Source organism: Patiria miniata, unplaced genomic scaffold (assembly GCF_015706575.1).
Source record: "Patiria miniata isolate m_02_andy unplaced genomic scaffold, ASM1570657v1 HiC_scaffold_18, whole genome shotgun sequence".
In the NCBI taxonomy this organism is placed as follows: domain Eukaryota; kingdom Metazoa; phylum Echinodermata; class Asteroidea; order Valvatida; family Asterinidae; genus Patiria; species Patiria miniata.
The window spans coordinates 6,105,395-6,123,023 of NW_024037056.1; the positions used below are offsets into that span (position 1 = coordinate 6,105,395).

A 17,629-nucleotide genomic window follows, 5' to 3' on the forward strand; every position below is an offset into this window, starting at 1 on the left:
ATTCTAGGCTTCTGAACAAACGAGGACACTTTGACCTACCAAAAAGCTAAATCGATGACAATTTGAATCAAATTAGGTTTTTGCCCTTCACCGACGTTTTAAACACTGTATACTCAGTGTGTTACCTCCCGAGTGAAAGTTAGAAAAAATCACTCGGGTGGGACTCGAACCCACGACCTCCTTCTTTCTAGTGCAGATCTTACCACTCGACCACCGAGCTAACGGGATCGGTTGGCCAGTTCGAATCTGATGTACATAGCAGCGGGTACCTCATAAACTATTATAAGATGGAATTTTGCGTCGGGGTGATATAAATCATGACAATTTGGTAATCAAGTGCATTATTTATTAAAGGTAGAGTATATCATTTGTCATTGGTGCCGTTTTTTTTTTTCGTTTGAAGCAACAAACGTGCTCAAAATCTAAAGAAGGGTGCTTAACAACTAACCTGATGAAGTTTTAGCTCAGTGAATGCTGTATATTCTGAGAAAACAATATTCTAGAATCTCGATTTCAATTCAACAGTTGCGGTGTCGTATTTTGAATTGTGCCTGATATCAGCATCCGGGACACGTTCTCATTCAGCCGACTGCAGCTACGCGATGTTGCGCACTGCATCGACAAATAATAGCAACCAGGCGTGTATGCGTGTTGTGTCAACGCTTGTGAAACCTATTCACGGCTTTGCCGAACTAAAAACGAACTATTGACGGAATTTTTTAAAATGCGTCTTTAGACTCATACCATGATTTCAATGGTGACTGCTCTATGTTCCGACACCCCTATGTTCCGACAACCCGCACGCAAGATTGTAACTCCCGGTTAGGGTTAGGGTTAGGGTTGGGGTTTGGGTTAGGGTTAGGAATAGGAATATGTCCAGTCGGAACATAGGGGTGTCGGAACATAGAGGTGTAACCCTTTCAATGGGGGCGCTGTTCGAATCCAAAGATTATTAACACTATAATTACAGGATAGTGTACAAATACCCCCGTAACCCAGCAGTCTCTGTCCTTATTTTGTGCACAGGTGTATATTAATACCAGTCTAATTCTTTTTGGAATTCTTTTTGGGTGTCTAAGTATTTCTTATGCATTTCTAGGGAAAAAAACAATTTTTGACAAAGCTGGGTATTTTTTTTACCCCCAAAAACCCCCCCCCCCCCCCCCCCCCCGGAATCGCGTCTGGTTTTAGAAAAGACAAAAGTGGAACTAAACTATATGCATTTCAGCTATACAGTTTCGATATTAAATGTTATGGTTGAAAGTTGCTAGTTGAGTTCTTTATAATATGGACTTTCAACTCATTTCGTCAGATATTGAGAACCCGATGATCCAATCAGCTCCCACTGACATCACCGAACCCACGGATCCCGGCCTGGCTAATGCTGTCGTGACATGGCCACTGCCTTCTGTCACTGACAATGACCAGCTCGTTGTTACTGACACTCGTTCCCACGACCCTGGTGACGTCTTCCCACTGGGACAGACTGTGGTGACGTACAACTTCACGGACAGTAGCGGTAACCTCGTATCTCACCAATTCGTCGTCACTGTTGAAGGTACTGAACATTTGTTCTTTTTATGTCTGACGACAGAATATAATTACAACGGCAGTATTAACAGTAAACAGGGTAGTCCAAAAAAATATTTACACTTTTTCTGATGCAGATTTCTTGGAGTTGGGGAGACATTTTAAAAATTGTTTCAAGATATTCCTAAACTACAGCATCTTCGTGGCATACGGTGAAAACGGCGCATATTAGTCCTTTAAAAAAGCATAGTTAGAAAAACGAGCAATTTTCAATATTTTAAAAATGGCTGCCATTGCTTGTTATTCTACCCTGTATTTTATTTCAAAGGACAAATCTGCGATGGCCCTATAGCCAAATATCCTGCTCATGACATATACTCTGACTGTGTGCCAAATGCCATGCTTGTATCATCAAAGGCACCATCCCATCACCTATCTGCCGTACTAAAATGAGTTGTGAAAATGGGGTCTGCTCAAAAGTCCAACGCCTCATAGGTCCGACGCCTCATAAGTCCGACAAAATCGCATCCCCTTACCAAATAAAGGCTCATAAGTCCGACGCCTCATAGGTCAGACGCCTCGTAAGTCCGACAAGTTAAACGTCTCGTTTTTCCGTTGTCGGACTTATGAGGCGTCGGACTTATGAGGCGTCGGACCTATGAGGCGGAATAAATAAATGTTATGCCTCATAAGTCCGACGCCTCATAGCTCCGACGCTTCATAGCCATGCTTGCAAAACACAAGTCCGACACTTATGAGGTGTCGGACCTATGAGGCGTTGGACTTATGATACAGCCTCGTGAAAATACCAAAAGTTTCTGAATGAATCCTTGGGACTAACCATTTTTGGGTATTTTTCACAGACTTTGGTCATGTTAAATAGCTAACGCAGAGACAGCGATCAAGAGAAATTGACAGTCTCGTTTAATTCGTCCATTGCATTTACAGACAGACAACCACCGAATTTCAATGACACCTGCCCAACGTCCGCAGTGGAGCAATTCACGCCATTGGGCACCGCCACTGCCGTCGTCCAATGGGCTGTCCCGGTGGCCGTAGACAATGTTCAGGTCGTTAATACAACCTCCAATCAGGTGCCTATGGATGTGTTTCCTATTGGCCCAACTGAGGTGACCTACGAGGCCGAAGATGCGGCTGGAAATACGGGCACTTGCTCGTTTACAGTCATCGTATATGGTAAGACTTTGTTGTGCTTTGACTTGTTTTAAACGTGAAATTCTCGCAAACATCTTGTTAACCTCCTACTCAGTCCAGAGGATCAGCCAATTCGGGCGATTCACAATGCCGTGCTCCACCAAGAGTTTGCCATGGAGAGTCCATTTTTCAAGTTTACGGTCCACAAAATACGGCCCATTTGAATGAGCCTCAGTAGACAACTTGAGCAAATTTGTTATAGATTTGCATATAGCGTTCTGCTGCCTTACAAAAAACACCATATTGATAAAAAGAAAAGAAAAGGGCAAACATATACTCGAGTCATACGCTTACGAAACTACTGACCGGAAAGAGTAACAATTTGATATGTCTCGCACTGTGAAAATGTTGACCATCTCCCACACTGCGCTGGGAAAAATAAACTCTCCGTGGTAAACTCTTGGCTGGGCGTATCCTATGTCCGGCACCAGACCACATTGGAAGACACCAGCCGATGAGCAGAAGCATTTGTCATCAGCGACCCTCACGAACGGGGAGTCTCCAAGGGTATCAGGAACAGCTGCATCATTTTCAGAGTGACAGAACAGTTTATATCCCAGTCGCCTGCAGATGTCGGCGCCGACACCCGGTGGTATCGCCGTCCTCGAGCTGCACAGCGTGCTCCAGGTCGAGTCGTTCAAAGTTCGGTCAATTAAAATTTTCGTTTTCACTTAGAGCCACATATCTTTGTTACATTCTCAGCTGCGCGTGCATACACACGCGCCCCTTCCATATGGAAAACACGTTTAACAGATAGGGCCAAAATGTTGGAAACTTAATTTTCTTTCTGGAAGAGCCTCATATCTTTACTAATTAATTTTCACTAATTAACTAATTAATACAGTAGTTTTAATTCGAATTACTGGGTTCACGTACAAATTTTGCTCTCATAGAATCATGTGATGGTTTCCTTACTGCACAGAGTTGTTGCAAAGTAATATTTTTTTACAGTTTTAAAATAGGAGAATCTTGTTTTGCGATTATCTCGAAAACGCTTTTTCTTCAAAATCTAAATAATAATGTGGCTTTTTGTGAAAACGGTGACGAACTTTGACTTGTACTAGGGTAGGATATCTGTAAGCCCTCTGTTGAGCAGACGACGCCAGCATCCCTGCTATGGTTGCAGGGCGTATTGATGCCGAACAGTCGTAAGAACAGTCAGGCAAAAAACATTCGCTCCCCTGGCATCCCACCCAAATCAGATGAATCGGTCCAGAGCCAGGATTTACTTTCGGGTAGGCAGAAATGGCGGCGGGGTAACCTAGGTGACGGCAGACCACAGTGGCTTCTTGCAAATCCCATCCAGACAGGCTGACGGTTCCCCATTGTCCGTTATAGAATATCTCGACCTGGCCACTCAAGGGGGACCTTCCATCAGATAGACGTACATCATCAAAGAATTGCATATCTGTATAAAAAAAGTACATACTTATTACCACATCCAATGTGAGACAGCTTCCATATCACATCGTAGATGTTTGCACTTTTACACCAAAAATAACTTGCATGTGAACGTGGTACCACCACCGAATTGTGTTGGCCAGATAGACATTGTCCGAATAGCTGTTCACACACCGGACATATTATGCATTGAGGAAATGTGTTGCACTGAATTATGGTGCAGTTAACATTTCGAAAAGTGCCTATTGGGAGGTGGCGCACACTGTCTCATAGTGCAACACAACATATACACGACCTAGTACCAATCAGTACTTTTGATCTTGCGTAAACAGGTCTAAGACAATTAGTGGAATCAAATGAATAATTGCCACATGGCCGATACGACCAAACACATAAACTGTCTTTACTTGATCTTAGTTTCTTATTACTGATTTGAACGAAGACTCACCGGGGTAATTCTGCCTCCGCGTTGTCTTCAAAGGATGAACCCTCCGAGCTGTAAAAGCATGAGCCTGCTGATGAGGGCTCCGAGGACTGGGGTTCGTCTGAGTTTTCAGTTGAGCAGACGACGCCTGCATCTCCTTGGTGATTGCAATTGGTCTGGCCCCTGCCGTACTTGACCATGGCTAAGAGGGCGGAGTGATATCCCAGGGACCGGAACACCACATGGGGCGTCCTGTATATCCCAGCCATTGTCACACAAAGTCCCCCATTCACCGTTGAAGTACACCTCGATACGGCCCTCCAAAGCAGATCTCGGTCTGAACAATGCACATGGGTTGGTCAGAAAATAATCCTCGTCAAAATTTTCCTTGGAGATAGTTCAAAGTGTAACTCTAGCGCCTACAACAACAGATTAAGCTGAAATTCGGAATATCCTTTGATGATATAAGTGTCTAACTACTCGCGAAATAACAACTTGAGTAGATTCCTAGAAATCGATATAAGTACATATATTTGGGGAGGTTTTCGAACGATTTCTTCCAGACGTGAAGGTCAGCTTTACCAGTAACTAGTATTGACATTTCGGCATCGATGACGGCGATTTTTTTCACTGACATGAAGTTTAGAATGTCTTCTTTCATTATATTTTAACATTTCAATCACAATGAGTATATTTTTTGAGAAACACAACGTTCAAAATGCCATGTTTTTGGGATGCATGAATTTCACTGCTCTGTTATAGCGTCTAAGTACGTAATCGGATTAGCTTTGCTTAACAACGGCAGACACTTCAATTGAACTGAATTAAGAGGGAATATTATTGGCTTTTCATTTCAGGGTTGTTATAATTATTTATTACATCATGTACATGGTGCAATGTCGCCGGCCTTATTGTATCAACTACATTCATCAAGAATTTAAAAAAATTTAAAGATTTACTTATTTATATTTATTACATTTATTAACCCAGGGTATGCCCAAACAGTTCAAAACTGGTTTCCATTGGGGCCCTGCATACAATAAAAAAAATGACTACAAACATGTATACAAATACAATACATTACAAATAAAATACAATACAATGGGATAAAAGCATTATTGGATTAATGCATAATTTTCAAGCAAATATTATAAATACTACTAGTTAAACTATTATAACTACATGTACAGTGTGAAACAACATCGCTAACTGGCTTTACTATACAGTGAATTCAGTGAAGACAAAGAATTTGGATCTATCTTATAACATCAAGAACAAATATAGCTATAATTATATTTGCTGATTACGGAAGGGGCGAAAAACCCGCGTTAAACCCTTCTGGGAGAAAACACGGGGAAATTCCCATCCGGCTCCTTATTATTATGGCAACCAAGTTTGTTATCTCCATAGATCAGCATATGTTTAGATTTTTATAACTACAGAAAGACAGCGACAAATACATAATTATTTGCAGAAATATTACTGACTGAACGTTTTACGTAGTTCGGATTTGAATTAGATCCAGAGAATCAAACGGCAGTTTTGACTCTGATCATCCTACTTAACTAGAGGACGAACCCCACCTGGAACTAATAACAGGGTACACCACTTCATTTGTAAACAAACGTCTATGACAATATCACTTGGAAACGAAGGAGAAAAATGAGGGGGAAGAATATCCTCCTAACCACAGTAGTTTGTCTTCTGTAATAATTTGATGTTTATAAGATTTGAGGCTTTGCATGGTGGAGTATCGGTATCGTTTCGGTTTGCGGTAACACCATGTGACAAGTTCTTTTAGAATTTAAAGCAGGACTGTTCTTATCAAAACAAAAACTACTTAGCGAAGTTGATAATAAGCAGGACAAGTTCTTTTCAGAACTAAATATCATCTAAGCAGTAGTTATTACCACATGGTGTTACCGCAAACCGAAATAATTTGATGTTTACTTACAAACATGACACGACCTTTAACCCCTTAAGGACAGGAAGTGGTCATGGCCGCGGCGGCTAATCCTCATTGGAATACAGTTGCCAGCTGTGGTATGCCGTGGCACACGGCTAGTGGGTAGTTCCACAGCTGCTGCTTTTGTGCAGTCCCGCTACCACACAAAGGCTGTGCAGTCACGCGGGCCACTTGCTCTCTGTGTGGAGGAATGTCCCCATTACACCCTGTCCTTAAGGGGTTAATCAAATGCGATAAACTAAAGATCCTCATTATCTATTTTCAGCATGTTCAGCCTTGAAAATAATCTAATTCTTGCTCGTAACTTTGTACACACCTGTGTGCTATTAACGCAAGTCTTTCCACTGACTATCCCAACTGTCGAGTGTGATATATGTCTGGATCTTTTATAAACAGTCGTCATGCTCATCCAAAGGCATTACCAGAAAGGTCGAAATGACATTGCTTCCATGGTGTCAGAGTTAAAGGGAAGATACAACATTTGCAAACATCAAAAAATGAAATGATCAAATTATCACGAAATACCTTACTGAATTGTTAGGGATTGACAGTCTAAAGCATCCTGTAAAATTGTGGCTCCTGGTGTGCTGACATTTTCAAGAAAACTGGTATTTTTCCAATGCTGGTCGGCCGACCAGCGTTGGAGAAAACTGGTTAATATTCAAAAATTGCTCCGAATTATTCATAATTAGTTATTCCGCATTTTCTTTGCAATTGATTACACACCTGTGAAGAGGTACAAGTCTGCTAGACTGATTCTCTGACCTTACAATTCCCCAAAGTCTATTAATTGCTCCGTTTCATCTTAAAAAGTGGGGTCAGGGAACCAGACTGCAAGAACATGATTGGTTTTCTTGGTTTTTCCAGCATCTACAAGCCCAAACGTGAAAAAAAGTCATTTAACAATATTTGCTATAACATACTAATCCTCCAAATCCATTTATTTCTGAAAATTGCAGCAAAAGCAAATGGTGTACATTCCCTTTAACATTTGGTATGCCGTGAGGTATATTAAGGTTGTGTACACTTTAGGTTTTCCCCGATGTTAACGACAACTAAGTTGACGATCATTAATATTACAATGAGGGGGACTGAATGCCTCCAGGGGATGTGTGGCCCACAGGTGCCCTCCATTGGAAAGCCTGAATTCAAGAACAATTTACTGCACTGTTCACACGATTTGTTTCATTTATAATGTTGTGCATCCCCCTCCCACACTAGGTTTGACCCTAGCTACGCCGCTGGACAACCTACATTGTAGCATAGAATGGAGTCGGTCAATAATAATATATAAATAATACATCTTTAGTGCTTATATAGCGCTTTATACCTTGAGACCAGTTTCTGCAGCAGCTCAAGATCAGCGCAATCTGGTCTCTACCTTCACAGGTACCCATTTATACTCCTGGGTGGAGAGAGGTAATTGTAGTAAAGTGTCTTGCCCAAGAACGCAAGCACAATGTTCCCCGTTCGGGTTCGAACCCACGTACCGCGGCAAGTGAGCCGAACACCGTAACCATTGGACCACAGCGCTCGTACCCCCCACCCTGCAAACAGGACACTGGGAAGGGCTGATGAATTCACGTTCTGATTGGATAGATTTTCAATGCTCCTCTAGATATTTTCCTCACTCTTTCATTGAATTGTTACACTACAAATAAGTTTCCTCTTTGATATCCTTGGTTTTGGGTCCCTTACTTGATACAGTGGTGGTACGAGTTGCTGTAACTGCGTGCTTTTCCTTACTGTTCGATGCTTTCGTGCCCACTTTTGTCCTGCCGGCTTCAAAACGCGTCGCGTCACGACCAAGTAGTCTACCCCTCCACAGAGCCCTCACGCGTCGGTTGAGGCAGAACGCCATGAAGATGAAGACCCCCTGCAGCGAGTTGACGATGACGTTGATGTAGGACAAGATCACGTGGTTCACGGCCACCGACACAAACGCAAGCAGCCAACACACACCAAACAGTAGGGCCAGCTGTAAAAGAGAGACATGCTGTTTATTCGGGAGAATTCATGACTTCTTTGGACGAGGATGGAAAAGTGAAGTATGCAAGTGTCATGGGCTCCGTGCACAAGTAGATCTTACCGGTAAGAAAGGGAGAGTTCGGAGAGACCACTTGGAGTGACATTTTAACGCATTGCCCTGCAAACAGGATGCTGGGAAGGGCTGATGAATTCACACTCTGTTTGGATAGATTTTGAGTGACCTGTGACCTGCAAGTCATCACGACCACGACCCTGCATGGTTTCAAATGGCCGTTAAGACTGATTCATTACTCTTTTGTTCCAATTCATAAATTCATAAAACGACCAATAAATATTTCATGTCATCACCAAGTAGGCAAAGTATTTTTTGAATATTACCTTGACATAGATCTTCAACTCCCCAAGTACTTCCTCCAGATTTCCTTTCTTCTGCACCATCTTGCTCTCTCCCTTCATCTTCCGAACCCTCACGATGACGAAAATAAAGGAGCTGACACTAATAAGCAGAGAAACGGCCACTGGTGCAACAAAGCCAACGAGTAGTATGTTAACATTGGGGATCCAACATGGCGGCGACTCGCTGTATACGGCAGGAAGGCTGGTACAGTCACAAAAGTTGAGAACGAGGCCGACAACGACTATCAGCAAAGCTGTCCCCCAGATGAACATCATTGTAGTCAGCAATTGACGAGAGCTTGGTTGTGAACCCCTGGGGAGGATGTTCCTACTCCCAAAAGTCTTTGCGGCATTGACAGACAGCGTCGCCATCCAGAAGAACGCTGCTAACCACGAGAGATGTGTCACCGACGCCATTGCCTGGCAGTATTTCCCGCTCACACTCAGGTTGCCGGCCAGAACGATCAAGAGGATAGCAACAAAGAGCGCCACCAGGAGGTTCATAGTCTGGAATCCCGCCATGTTTCTCAGCGTCAGGAATACGCAGTAGGTCACGAAAGTAGCAAGCAGGGCCAACAGTGACAAGCAGTAGAGGATTAAGGAGAGAAAGCCCAAGGCGTACTTGCTGGGGTCCGACCAGTCCACAGGGCTACAGATAATCGCTGTACGGTCAGATAAAGTGACAAATTCACCCGGACCTAATTCAAGCCCAGTTGGAAGATGACGTATCGACTGCGATGCAGGTTGGGACACATACTCATCAGCGGTTAATCGTTCAACCATCTCAGAGCAGTTCAGCAGATTGATATCAGTGCACTCAGTTGGCAGTAATCCCTCTCTAGAGAAGGTGGAATTTTGTTGAGTCCAGCGAAATGATCGAATGATTTCCACGTCATAGACTGTTTCGTTTTCAACTGAGGGATCGAAGACTTCCCGCGATTTCATGGTAGAGTTAGCGCAGACGTCAATTGATGACAACAACCCCGCACCTTGTGCAGTGTACACAGTTACTAGGTGGAGGTTGCAGTTACTTTGTTCACTCGTGTGGTTCTTGAAGGTGTTCAGAAAATCACCGATGTCTTTTATGAGAGTTTCAAAGCTCCTACCAAGGATAGAAAGTGAGTAGTTTTCTTCGGAAAGGTCGCTTGATTGGGTACCGTTAAGTAGAACCAACCGCCAGTGTACGACTTCAGAGCTACTGCTTAAAGTATCATTGATGATTGAATGACATTCTTCATTAAGTGTCTCGGGTATTTGGGGAAGTGGCGGTATCGGAAAGAATGTTTCTAGCAGAGGTAAGCATTGGCCATCGTCTGCTAGCACAAAGCCCGCAGCACAGGTCACAACACGACATCTGTCCAGAAAAGGATCGTACAACTCCCCACTGCGGCAGGCGGAGTTCTCGCCGCCACTCCAGCCAAAATCGAACATCGCCTCCACCGTTAAAATGTTTCCGGGTCCCCCAAAGCATATATCCTGCAAGCATGGCTCCCACTTCTCGAAATGGCTGCATTCGGGCAGCGGACAGAGTGATACACAGGTATCAATGGGGTACACAATCTCACCGTTGCACATTGCGCAGTGCGGATTCTTGTAGCGGACGTAGTTCACCCGTGTCGGAGCAAAGTATTCCTTGCAGGCTGCCTCCTGGGACGAGTTACTGAACTCTTGGAGACAGGAACCTATTGTAGAGAGCGGACATGTGCGGGAGATACCACCTGAGCCATCCTCAGGTGGTTCAACGACGTACCTCCCTGTTGATCTGCCGTCGATAATTGTCACATTTAATCGCGGATCGGTATAAGTCGAGCCTGGCATCGTGTAGTATTCGAGTCTTGCGGTCCACTTGTGTATCTCATTCGCATCGACGCCATGACAAAGGGCGCAGAAGATGTTCTTGTAAACGGCGCCCTCATTGTCGAAGACTGGGAGGGAGGCAATGACGTCTAAGGGGGAGGGCATCTGCTCGCACTCGAGCTTCAAAAAGTCCGGGCCAGTCCATTGCTGGGGGCAGAAACTCACAAGTGCGACACCGAAGTAGTGGTCGTATCTTTCTACGAGATCCATTCCCAGCGTGCTCACGCATGCGTAGTACCGCAGGTCCACTCCATTCATCACGTCTCTACCCGAATCAGGCTGTGGGTCGCAGTTGGTTCGGTAGTCATAGCAACAGTCTTCGAAGTATACGCATGCGTCGTCGCATTTGCACATCTCTCTAGCGTCTAGATCGTGTCTCAGTGTGTCACGCGGGCCTTGGTAGCAGTCAAAACCACAGTAGTTTATCTCGCCACACAGATTGATGGGATCCTCAAACACTGCAGTTTCTATAATTCATAATAAATATTGACCAAAAAAAATAAGTTTATCAAAAAAAAATAAGATTTGTATGTTGATAGAGGTACATCATGCGTTTATACCAGCAAAATGATCATGTAACAAATTCCTTATGAAACAAAACTAGATGGTGTCCACGAACCAGTTTGGCATTCAATGTAAGGAAGCGTCTCGCAGGTAACCCCCGCGCCGGATACCAGCTCGCACTGCCACAGCTCAGTTTCGTCTCCCTGACAACCGACCGCCGAGAACATCGTGGTCTCGGGTATGGCGCTCTCATGGATCAAACGGCTGCCCTTCGTGTCGATGTTTGCTCCGTATCCAAGATGACGACAGGTCACTTGCGCGTCTCGGTAGTCCCAGTGGTCGCCGCAGATGGCGCCCCACTCTTTGGCCGGACTATAGCGCGCCACCAAAAAGCCAGAGGCCTCGAAGCGGGAGTCGATCAACTTCAGCTCAAACCTCAGTTCATCTGAGGAAAAATATACACCAAATTGGAAAGAGTCTTGTATTTCCCTGGTGAAGATACTGTTGATATTATTATATTAGATGATGATATCGGTACCATCCCTGCAGTTACGCGTGCGGCTTGGTAATAAAAGATGTTTCGGAATTAAACTTGAAAATGCCCGGTGTTACAACTTTGCCCAAACGAGAGAACTATGACATGTTGAACCTGATTCTAAATTGCAAAACAATGGCTTGTCCGATCGACTTGAGTGGCGGTCGGCTACATGTTTTCTCAGAATTTTCCCACGAAGATGACTTGAACGACAGCAGCTGCGGAAAAACAAGATATGGGTCTATTAGCTTTTACCTGTTATCACGGTGTTGCCATTATAAATGAAGTGTTCTGAGCACACCACGCCGACGTCTTGGGTGTGGTTGCAGTTATGGTTGCCCCAGCCCTTATGATCGCAGTATTCAATCATTCCATCATACTGAGAGCACCGCACATCGTCAAGAAGTATCGGCCCGTGCCCCTCACCAAAATGGGCCAGGTCTGAATGCACGAACCCGTAGCCGAGTTGACGACAGAGGACCTTGGCGTCTGCAGGGCCCCAGTGGTCGCTGCATATTGTGCCCCACTCCCCGTCATGAAAGACTTCCACGCGGCCTTCGGATGATGAATTTCCGTCCACTAGACGAACAGTATCGGCTTCAAAAAAAAGAAAATTAATTGAACTGCTGCAAACTGCTTACTGACTAGATTGATCTAAAAATATACACATCAACAACAACCAAATGACCTGGCCTGATATCTCGTTACATGCTAGTACGGCAGATAGATGACAGGATTGTTTATTTGATGATAAAAGCAATTTGGCACACAGTCAGAGTATGTCATAAGAAAGATATTTGGCTATCTGGGGGCATCGCAGATTTGCCCTAAAATATAGGCAGAATAACAAGCAATTTTCAGATTTTTCACAATGGCTGCCATTGCTTGTTATTCTACCTATATGTTGTCAAAGGACAAATCTACGATTGCCATAAGATATACTCTGACTGTGTGCCAAACACCATGCTTTTCTCATCAAAGTAACGAATTCTCCCCAAATATTTCCGCCATCTGCCTCTGCATGCTTCGGAGACAAATGATGGTACAAAAAATATACATGAAGGGGACACATGTCAGGGTAGAAGGAGGAACACACAAGAGGGATTTAACAGGGCTACTCAGTGTGGCAGCAGATGATGATCATAGGGATGGGATGGGGCAGGAAGGGAGGGGGGGGGTTGAGAAGGGATGGATGATGCTAGGGTGGCGGTAAACAGCAACGGCAACAGAAACAGCAACATCAACAACAAGCAGCAGCAACAGCAGCAGCAGAAACAACACTAGCAGCAACAACAGCTACAGCAACAGCAGCAACAACAGTTGCAGCAGCAACAGCAGCAGCAGAAGCAACAGCAATAGCAACAGAAGCACAAGCAATAGCAACAGCAACAGCAGCAACAACAGTTGCAGCAGCAACAGCAGCAGAAGCAACAGCAATAGCAACAGAAGCAGCAACAGCAACAGAAGCAGCAACAGCAGCAGAAGCAACAGAAGCAGCAACAGCAGCAGCAACAGCAGCTATAGCAACAGCAGTGGCAGTAGCTGTAGCAGCAACAGCAGCAGAAGCATCAGTAGCAGCAACAACAACAACAGCAGCAACAGCAACAACAACAACAGCAGCAACAGCAGCAGAAGCAGCAGCAGCATCAGCAAAATCAACAGCAGCAGCAGCAACAACAGCAGTAACAACAACAGCTACAGCAACAACAGCAGCAGCAGAAACTACAGCAACATCAGCAGCTATAGCAACAGCAGCAACAACAGCTGTAGCAACAGATAGAAGCAACAACAGCAACAACAGCAGCAGCTACAGCAGCAGAAGTAACAGCAACATCCACAGCTACAGCAACAGCAGCAACAACATCAGCAGCAGCAGCTACAGCAACAGCAGCAACAACGGCAATAGCAGCATCAACGGCAGCAGTAGCAGACAGCAACAGCGGTGGCAGTAGCAGCAGCACATCCAAACTTACATAATGTCTCTTCAATTATCTCTTCAATTATATTGCCGCCTGACATTCAACCATTGTCGATTTACCATTCAATGTCTGTATGGGTCTAGTCTGAGTAACTTGGACCCAACTTATCGCTTTTTTAACATTCGGACATGGTCTGGCGATAGTCGCTAGACCATGTACGAATGTTGAAAAGGCGATAAGTTGGGTCCAAGTTACTCGGACTAGTATGGGTCTAATTTTTACATTACTTACCCTCTTGGGCAACGGTGGAGGTAGATTCTAGGAGAAAAACGAGTAGACACAATGGCATGACACATCGGATACTATCGCGTCGGTTGCGCATCGTCACAATTACACGGAACGAACAGCTCGGCCAGTAGGTTTCACGCAACAATCAATCCACCGTACGGCGCTTCCAGAATTGTGATATTGCCGCTAGTGGCAAAAATCTCCAACAAAGGCCTGATGGAAGAAATCGTGAATGATCACCTTTAACAGCATGTAGGCAGCAGCAAGTGATATCAAAGACATTTACTGTACGTGCTTACTAATGGAGATCAATAGTTGAAGCTGTCTCTTTGGAACAAATTGCCTGTCCTTTGCTTTTATAACAGATTCGCTGACAGGAGGTCGTACCGTGATCACCCGATCTAGTTGTCAGTCAACTTTGCGCACGTAAACCTGTATAGAAGCCCTCAATTTATGCCCGTACAATCACGACAATCCCCCCCCCCCCCCATTTCAAGATCTCTTCGTCATTAGAACAAACCCATTAGTATATTTTATGGACTTGGCCGTGATAGTATTGCGGGTAGTATTGCTGTCTTTTTCGGAGTTCAAGGCTTACAACAATTTCGGAGAATTAAACATTAACCAATCAATAAACCGAGAAATAAATTTCACACCCAACCACTCAGCCAGTTTGAAATCAAGCCGGCAATTAGCGAGCCAAGCAATCACGGAAGTCATTTTTCTTTCCAAAAATTAGGCACTCAGCGACCCAGTCATATTTTTGTTCTCAGCGATGTGGGAAGCTCGACTCATGCGCGTGTTACCGCTGCGGCAGAAGCCGGACTGTCAGTAGATGATGGTCAATTAAATGGGACACTAACAAGTAAAGATTGAGTGCCCCTAATTGCAGCTATCAATCGTTTTTGTCATCGTTAGGACATCAGATTTTGTGCCATTAGCGAAATTGCCTTAATGGCAAGAGATCCCCTGAAATTTGTGGTGAGATATCTTCAATCGTCAGAAATTATGTTGTTGGAAGAACATGATATGTAAGAATAAACGTTCATAATCAGAACGAAACCGACCTTCAAAAGTTGAATTATCAGGAATTGCCTGTGCTGTTCACGTACCAGTGCATTTCACAAAATAAAGCTGCTCTTCAAAATTGTCTGAAGAATGTTCTGTGCTGTTCACGTATACCAGTACAATTCACAAAATAAAGCTGTTCTGTGAGTACGTGCCGTGATGTTATGGTCCAGTGCATTTTAAAACCTTGAACTGATACAGTTATCCGTGCTTCGCCGGAGCGTGCACTTTAATAATGTACAATATCGGGTGCCTGGCGGGAATGATTGATGACACTATGTAATTTGAGCCACCCGGCCCTCACAGCCAGACCATTCACCCCTGATTCACCCCTGATTCAGACCCTAAACAGCCATTAAACTTACCCCGTCAATGCCATTTGACAGTTCCATTTTGGTCTTGTACATGCATGGTCCATACATAGAGCTAGGATACTAGGATCGAGTGATAGATGACCTGGGGCATGGCTACCACGTGGCTGGGACAATATAAAACAAAGAAATGTGGAAGCGATAAATACCAGCCACGCTCCGGCTAAGGTTTTAATCCTTTATTTACTGTACAATTTCACCACAACACACGAACTGTTTTGTGTTTCTAAAAACAGCGAAACGAAGACATGTAATTTCGCCCAAGTCGAACTGTGAAGAGCTCCGATTCAGGAACATCTCGCTGGTTCACGAAGTCGCTGGGATCGAGATTCGGGCTTGAGACGAACCTTGAAAATAGTAATATGTATGACAGAGCTGACTCCGATATCAGTAGAGATTTGAAGCAATCAAGCCAAGATACCTGATGATATCGTTTGAATTCCCGAAGTACCCACATGGCTGTGATTTGCTGTGCTTTTTCTGTTTATTTTGGCGGCGGGAGACTGTCAGTTCTCAGCCCAAGTTAGGTATTTCGGTCCCTCGCAATTATCTTCTTGAGGTCAGATCATTCTGGACAAAGACCCTGTACTTTGGTCACTTCTCGCCTTTGCGATCACAACGTAAAACGCAATACTTCGTAGGGAGGGCGTTCCAGTATGGCTAATTCAATTTTAATTATTACAGTTAATTTATTTACTTGACGGTAGGACACAACGGCCTGCAAAAACGATCATGGTCCAGTTACGCTTTCAATTATGCCTGCACACCTGTATGCTATTCACTTTGATGACTAATAATAGTGTGGAATGTTTCCTTGAATTGAATTGAATTGAATCGAATCAAATTTTTGTTTTTGGCGCGCAGCTTGCCACCGGAATCGTTCCGCTTCACTGGAAGGACATTTCCAATTGATCTCACTAGGTATGAAATACCGGCATTTTTTAATTATCTGAAAAGCAATTAGGTACACTTTATGACTTCATTACTGGACCGAGCCCAGTCTAATGTGGCTTTCTTAGATGTAGGTAGCTCTCCAGCACTTAACTGGTTCGTCACTCGTCACTCGTCACTCGTCACTCAAATTCAGATGGGCCGGAGGCAGGTGGCTCTGGACAATGACGCACATACATTGGGGAAAGCCTGACAGTATGATCACAAACCTTGCACTGCCGCCGTATGTGCGGACATTGGTTTTGGCGCGCAGCTGGCATTGAGCTGTTTTGCTTCACCTGCAAAGCTAGCTAAGGACATTTCCACAGGCTAACCTGGTACAAAATACCCATTCGCGTAAGTTTTTATTATCTGAAAAGCAATAAGGTACACACTTTATGACTTCGCACAGTAGTATCATGGCTTATACGTGGAGAAATACGAAGCCGGTGTAGCGTGAATAGCCGACTCCATGAAATATGGACCCATTGTAGTATATTGCGCATGCATAAGTACGATAATATGCTATGTTTTAGAATCATACGTGGGAGAGTGACCTGTCACGTGCGAGGGATTGGATTAACCAGTAATAGGGAAAAGGAGTCAGATCAGTTCTCATTTTTCGATTTTGATTTTTTTTCAATATTTTGCTTTAAAACAATGTACTTAACCATTTTGACATGTTTCTGTAAGCAAAACATCATTAATTTCCAAGTTACATTAATGTTGCAAGGGGCAGAAATCTCGATAAATGCATTTTGCGTTTTCACGAAGAGCCACATACATTTTGGCCCTTTGAACGCGTACAAAACCCATTGCACGGAAATACGTAAAAGTAGGTCAAATGAGATTTGCGTTTTCACGAAGAGCCACATACCTTTGTTACATTTTCAGCTGCGCGCGCGTACTCACGCGCGCCTATGGAAATGCACGTTGAACAGAAAGGGCCAATATGTCGGAAACCTTAATTTGCGTTTTCACGAAGAGCCACATATCTTTACTAATTAATTTTCACCAATTAATTGCTGTATTCAGTCGGATTACTGGGTACATGTAAAAATTCAGCTCTCGTAGAATCGTGTGATGGTTTTCTTGCTGCAAAAAGTTGTTGCAAAGTGGTATTTTTTGCAGTTTTAAAATATGAGAAACTTCTTTTGCGATTATCTCGAAAACGCTTTTTCTTCAAAATCCACATAATTATGTGGCTCTTCGTGAAAACGGTGACGAAATGGAAGT

The 17,629-nt window shown here is 44.0% G+C and overlaps 2 protein-coding genes across 3 annotated transcripts in view; one reads left to right on the forward strand and one right to left on the reverse strand.

Annotated features, from left to right (window-relative positions):
• LOC119725047 overlaps positions 1-17,629 on the forward strand; it is a 115,478-nt gene that overhangs the window by 70,445 nt on the left and 27,404 nt on the right. Inside the window, exons 36-37 of the mRNA XM_038196412.1 lie at positions 1,313-1,558; positions 2,479-2,727. Coding sequence (XP_038052340.1) covers positions 1,313-1,558; positions 2,479-2,727 — 495 coding nt within the window. The remainder of the gene's footprint in view (positions 1-1,312; positions 1,559-2,478; positions 2,728-17,629) is intronic.
• LOC119724415 lies at positions 7,469-16,304 on the reverse strand. Of its 2 annotated transcripts, XM_038195463.1 has the most exons (6): positions 15,458-16,304; positions 14,028-14,237; positions 12,073-12,414; positions 11,398-11,727; positions 8,904-11,245; positions 7,469-8,514 (listed from the first exon to the last, which is right to left on the reverse strand). In XM_038195463.1, the coding sequence occupies exons 2-6, from the start codon at positions 14,116-14,118 to the stop codon at positions 8,188-8,190; spliced, it is 3,432 nt and encodes a 1,143-aa protein (XP_038051391.1). In that variant the 5' UTR covers positions 14,119-14,237; positions 15,458-16,304; the 3' UTR covers positions 7,469-8,187. The 2 variants fall into 2 exon arrangements, with proteins under 2 accessions (XP_038051391.1, XP_038051390.1); XM_038195462.1 differs by lacking the exon at positions 15,458-16,304 and having other exon boundaries at positions 14,028-15,044.

Bases quoted from the DNA above. Each gene is read 5' to 3' on its own strand.
- LOC119724415 (XM_038195463.1), bottom strand. From the start codon at position 14,118: ATGCGCAACCGACGCGATAGTATCCGATGTGTCATGCCATTGTGTCTA. The intron at 11,728-12,072 runs GTAAAAGCTAAT...ATTTTTCCTCAG, and splicing joins TGGCAACACCGTGATAACAG to ATGAACTGAGGTTTGAGCTG. The intron at 11,246-11,397 runs GTTCGTGGACAC...TATGAATTATAG, and splicing joins TTACATTGAATGCCAAACTG to AAACTGCAGTGTTTGAGGAT.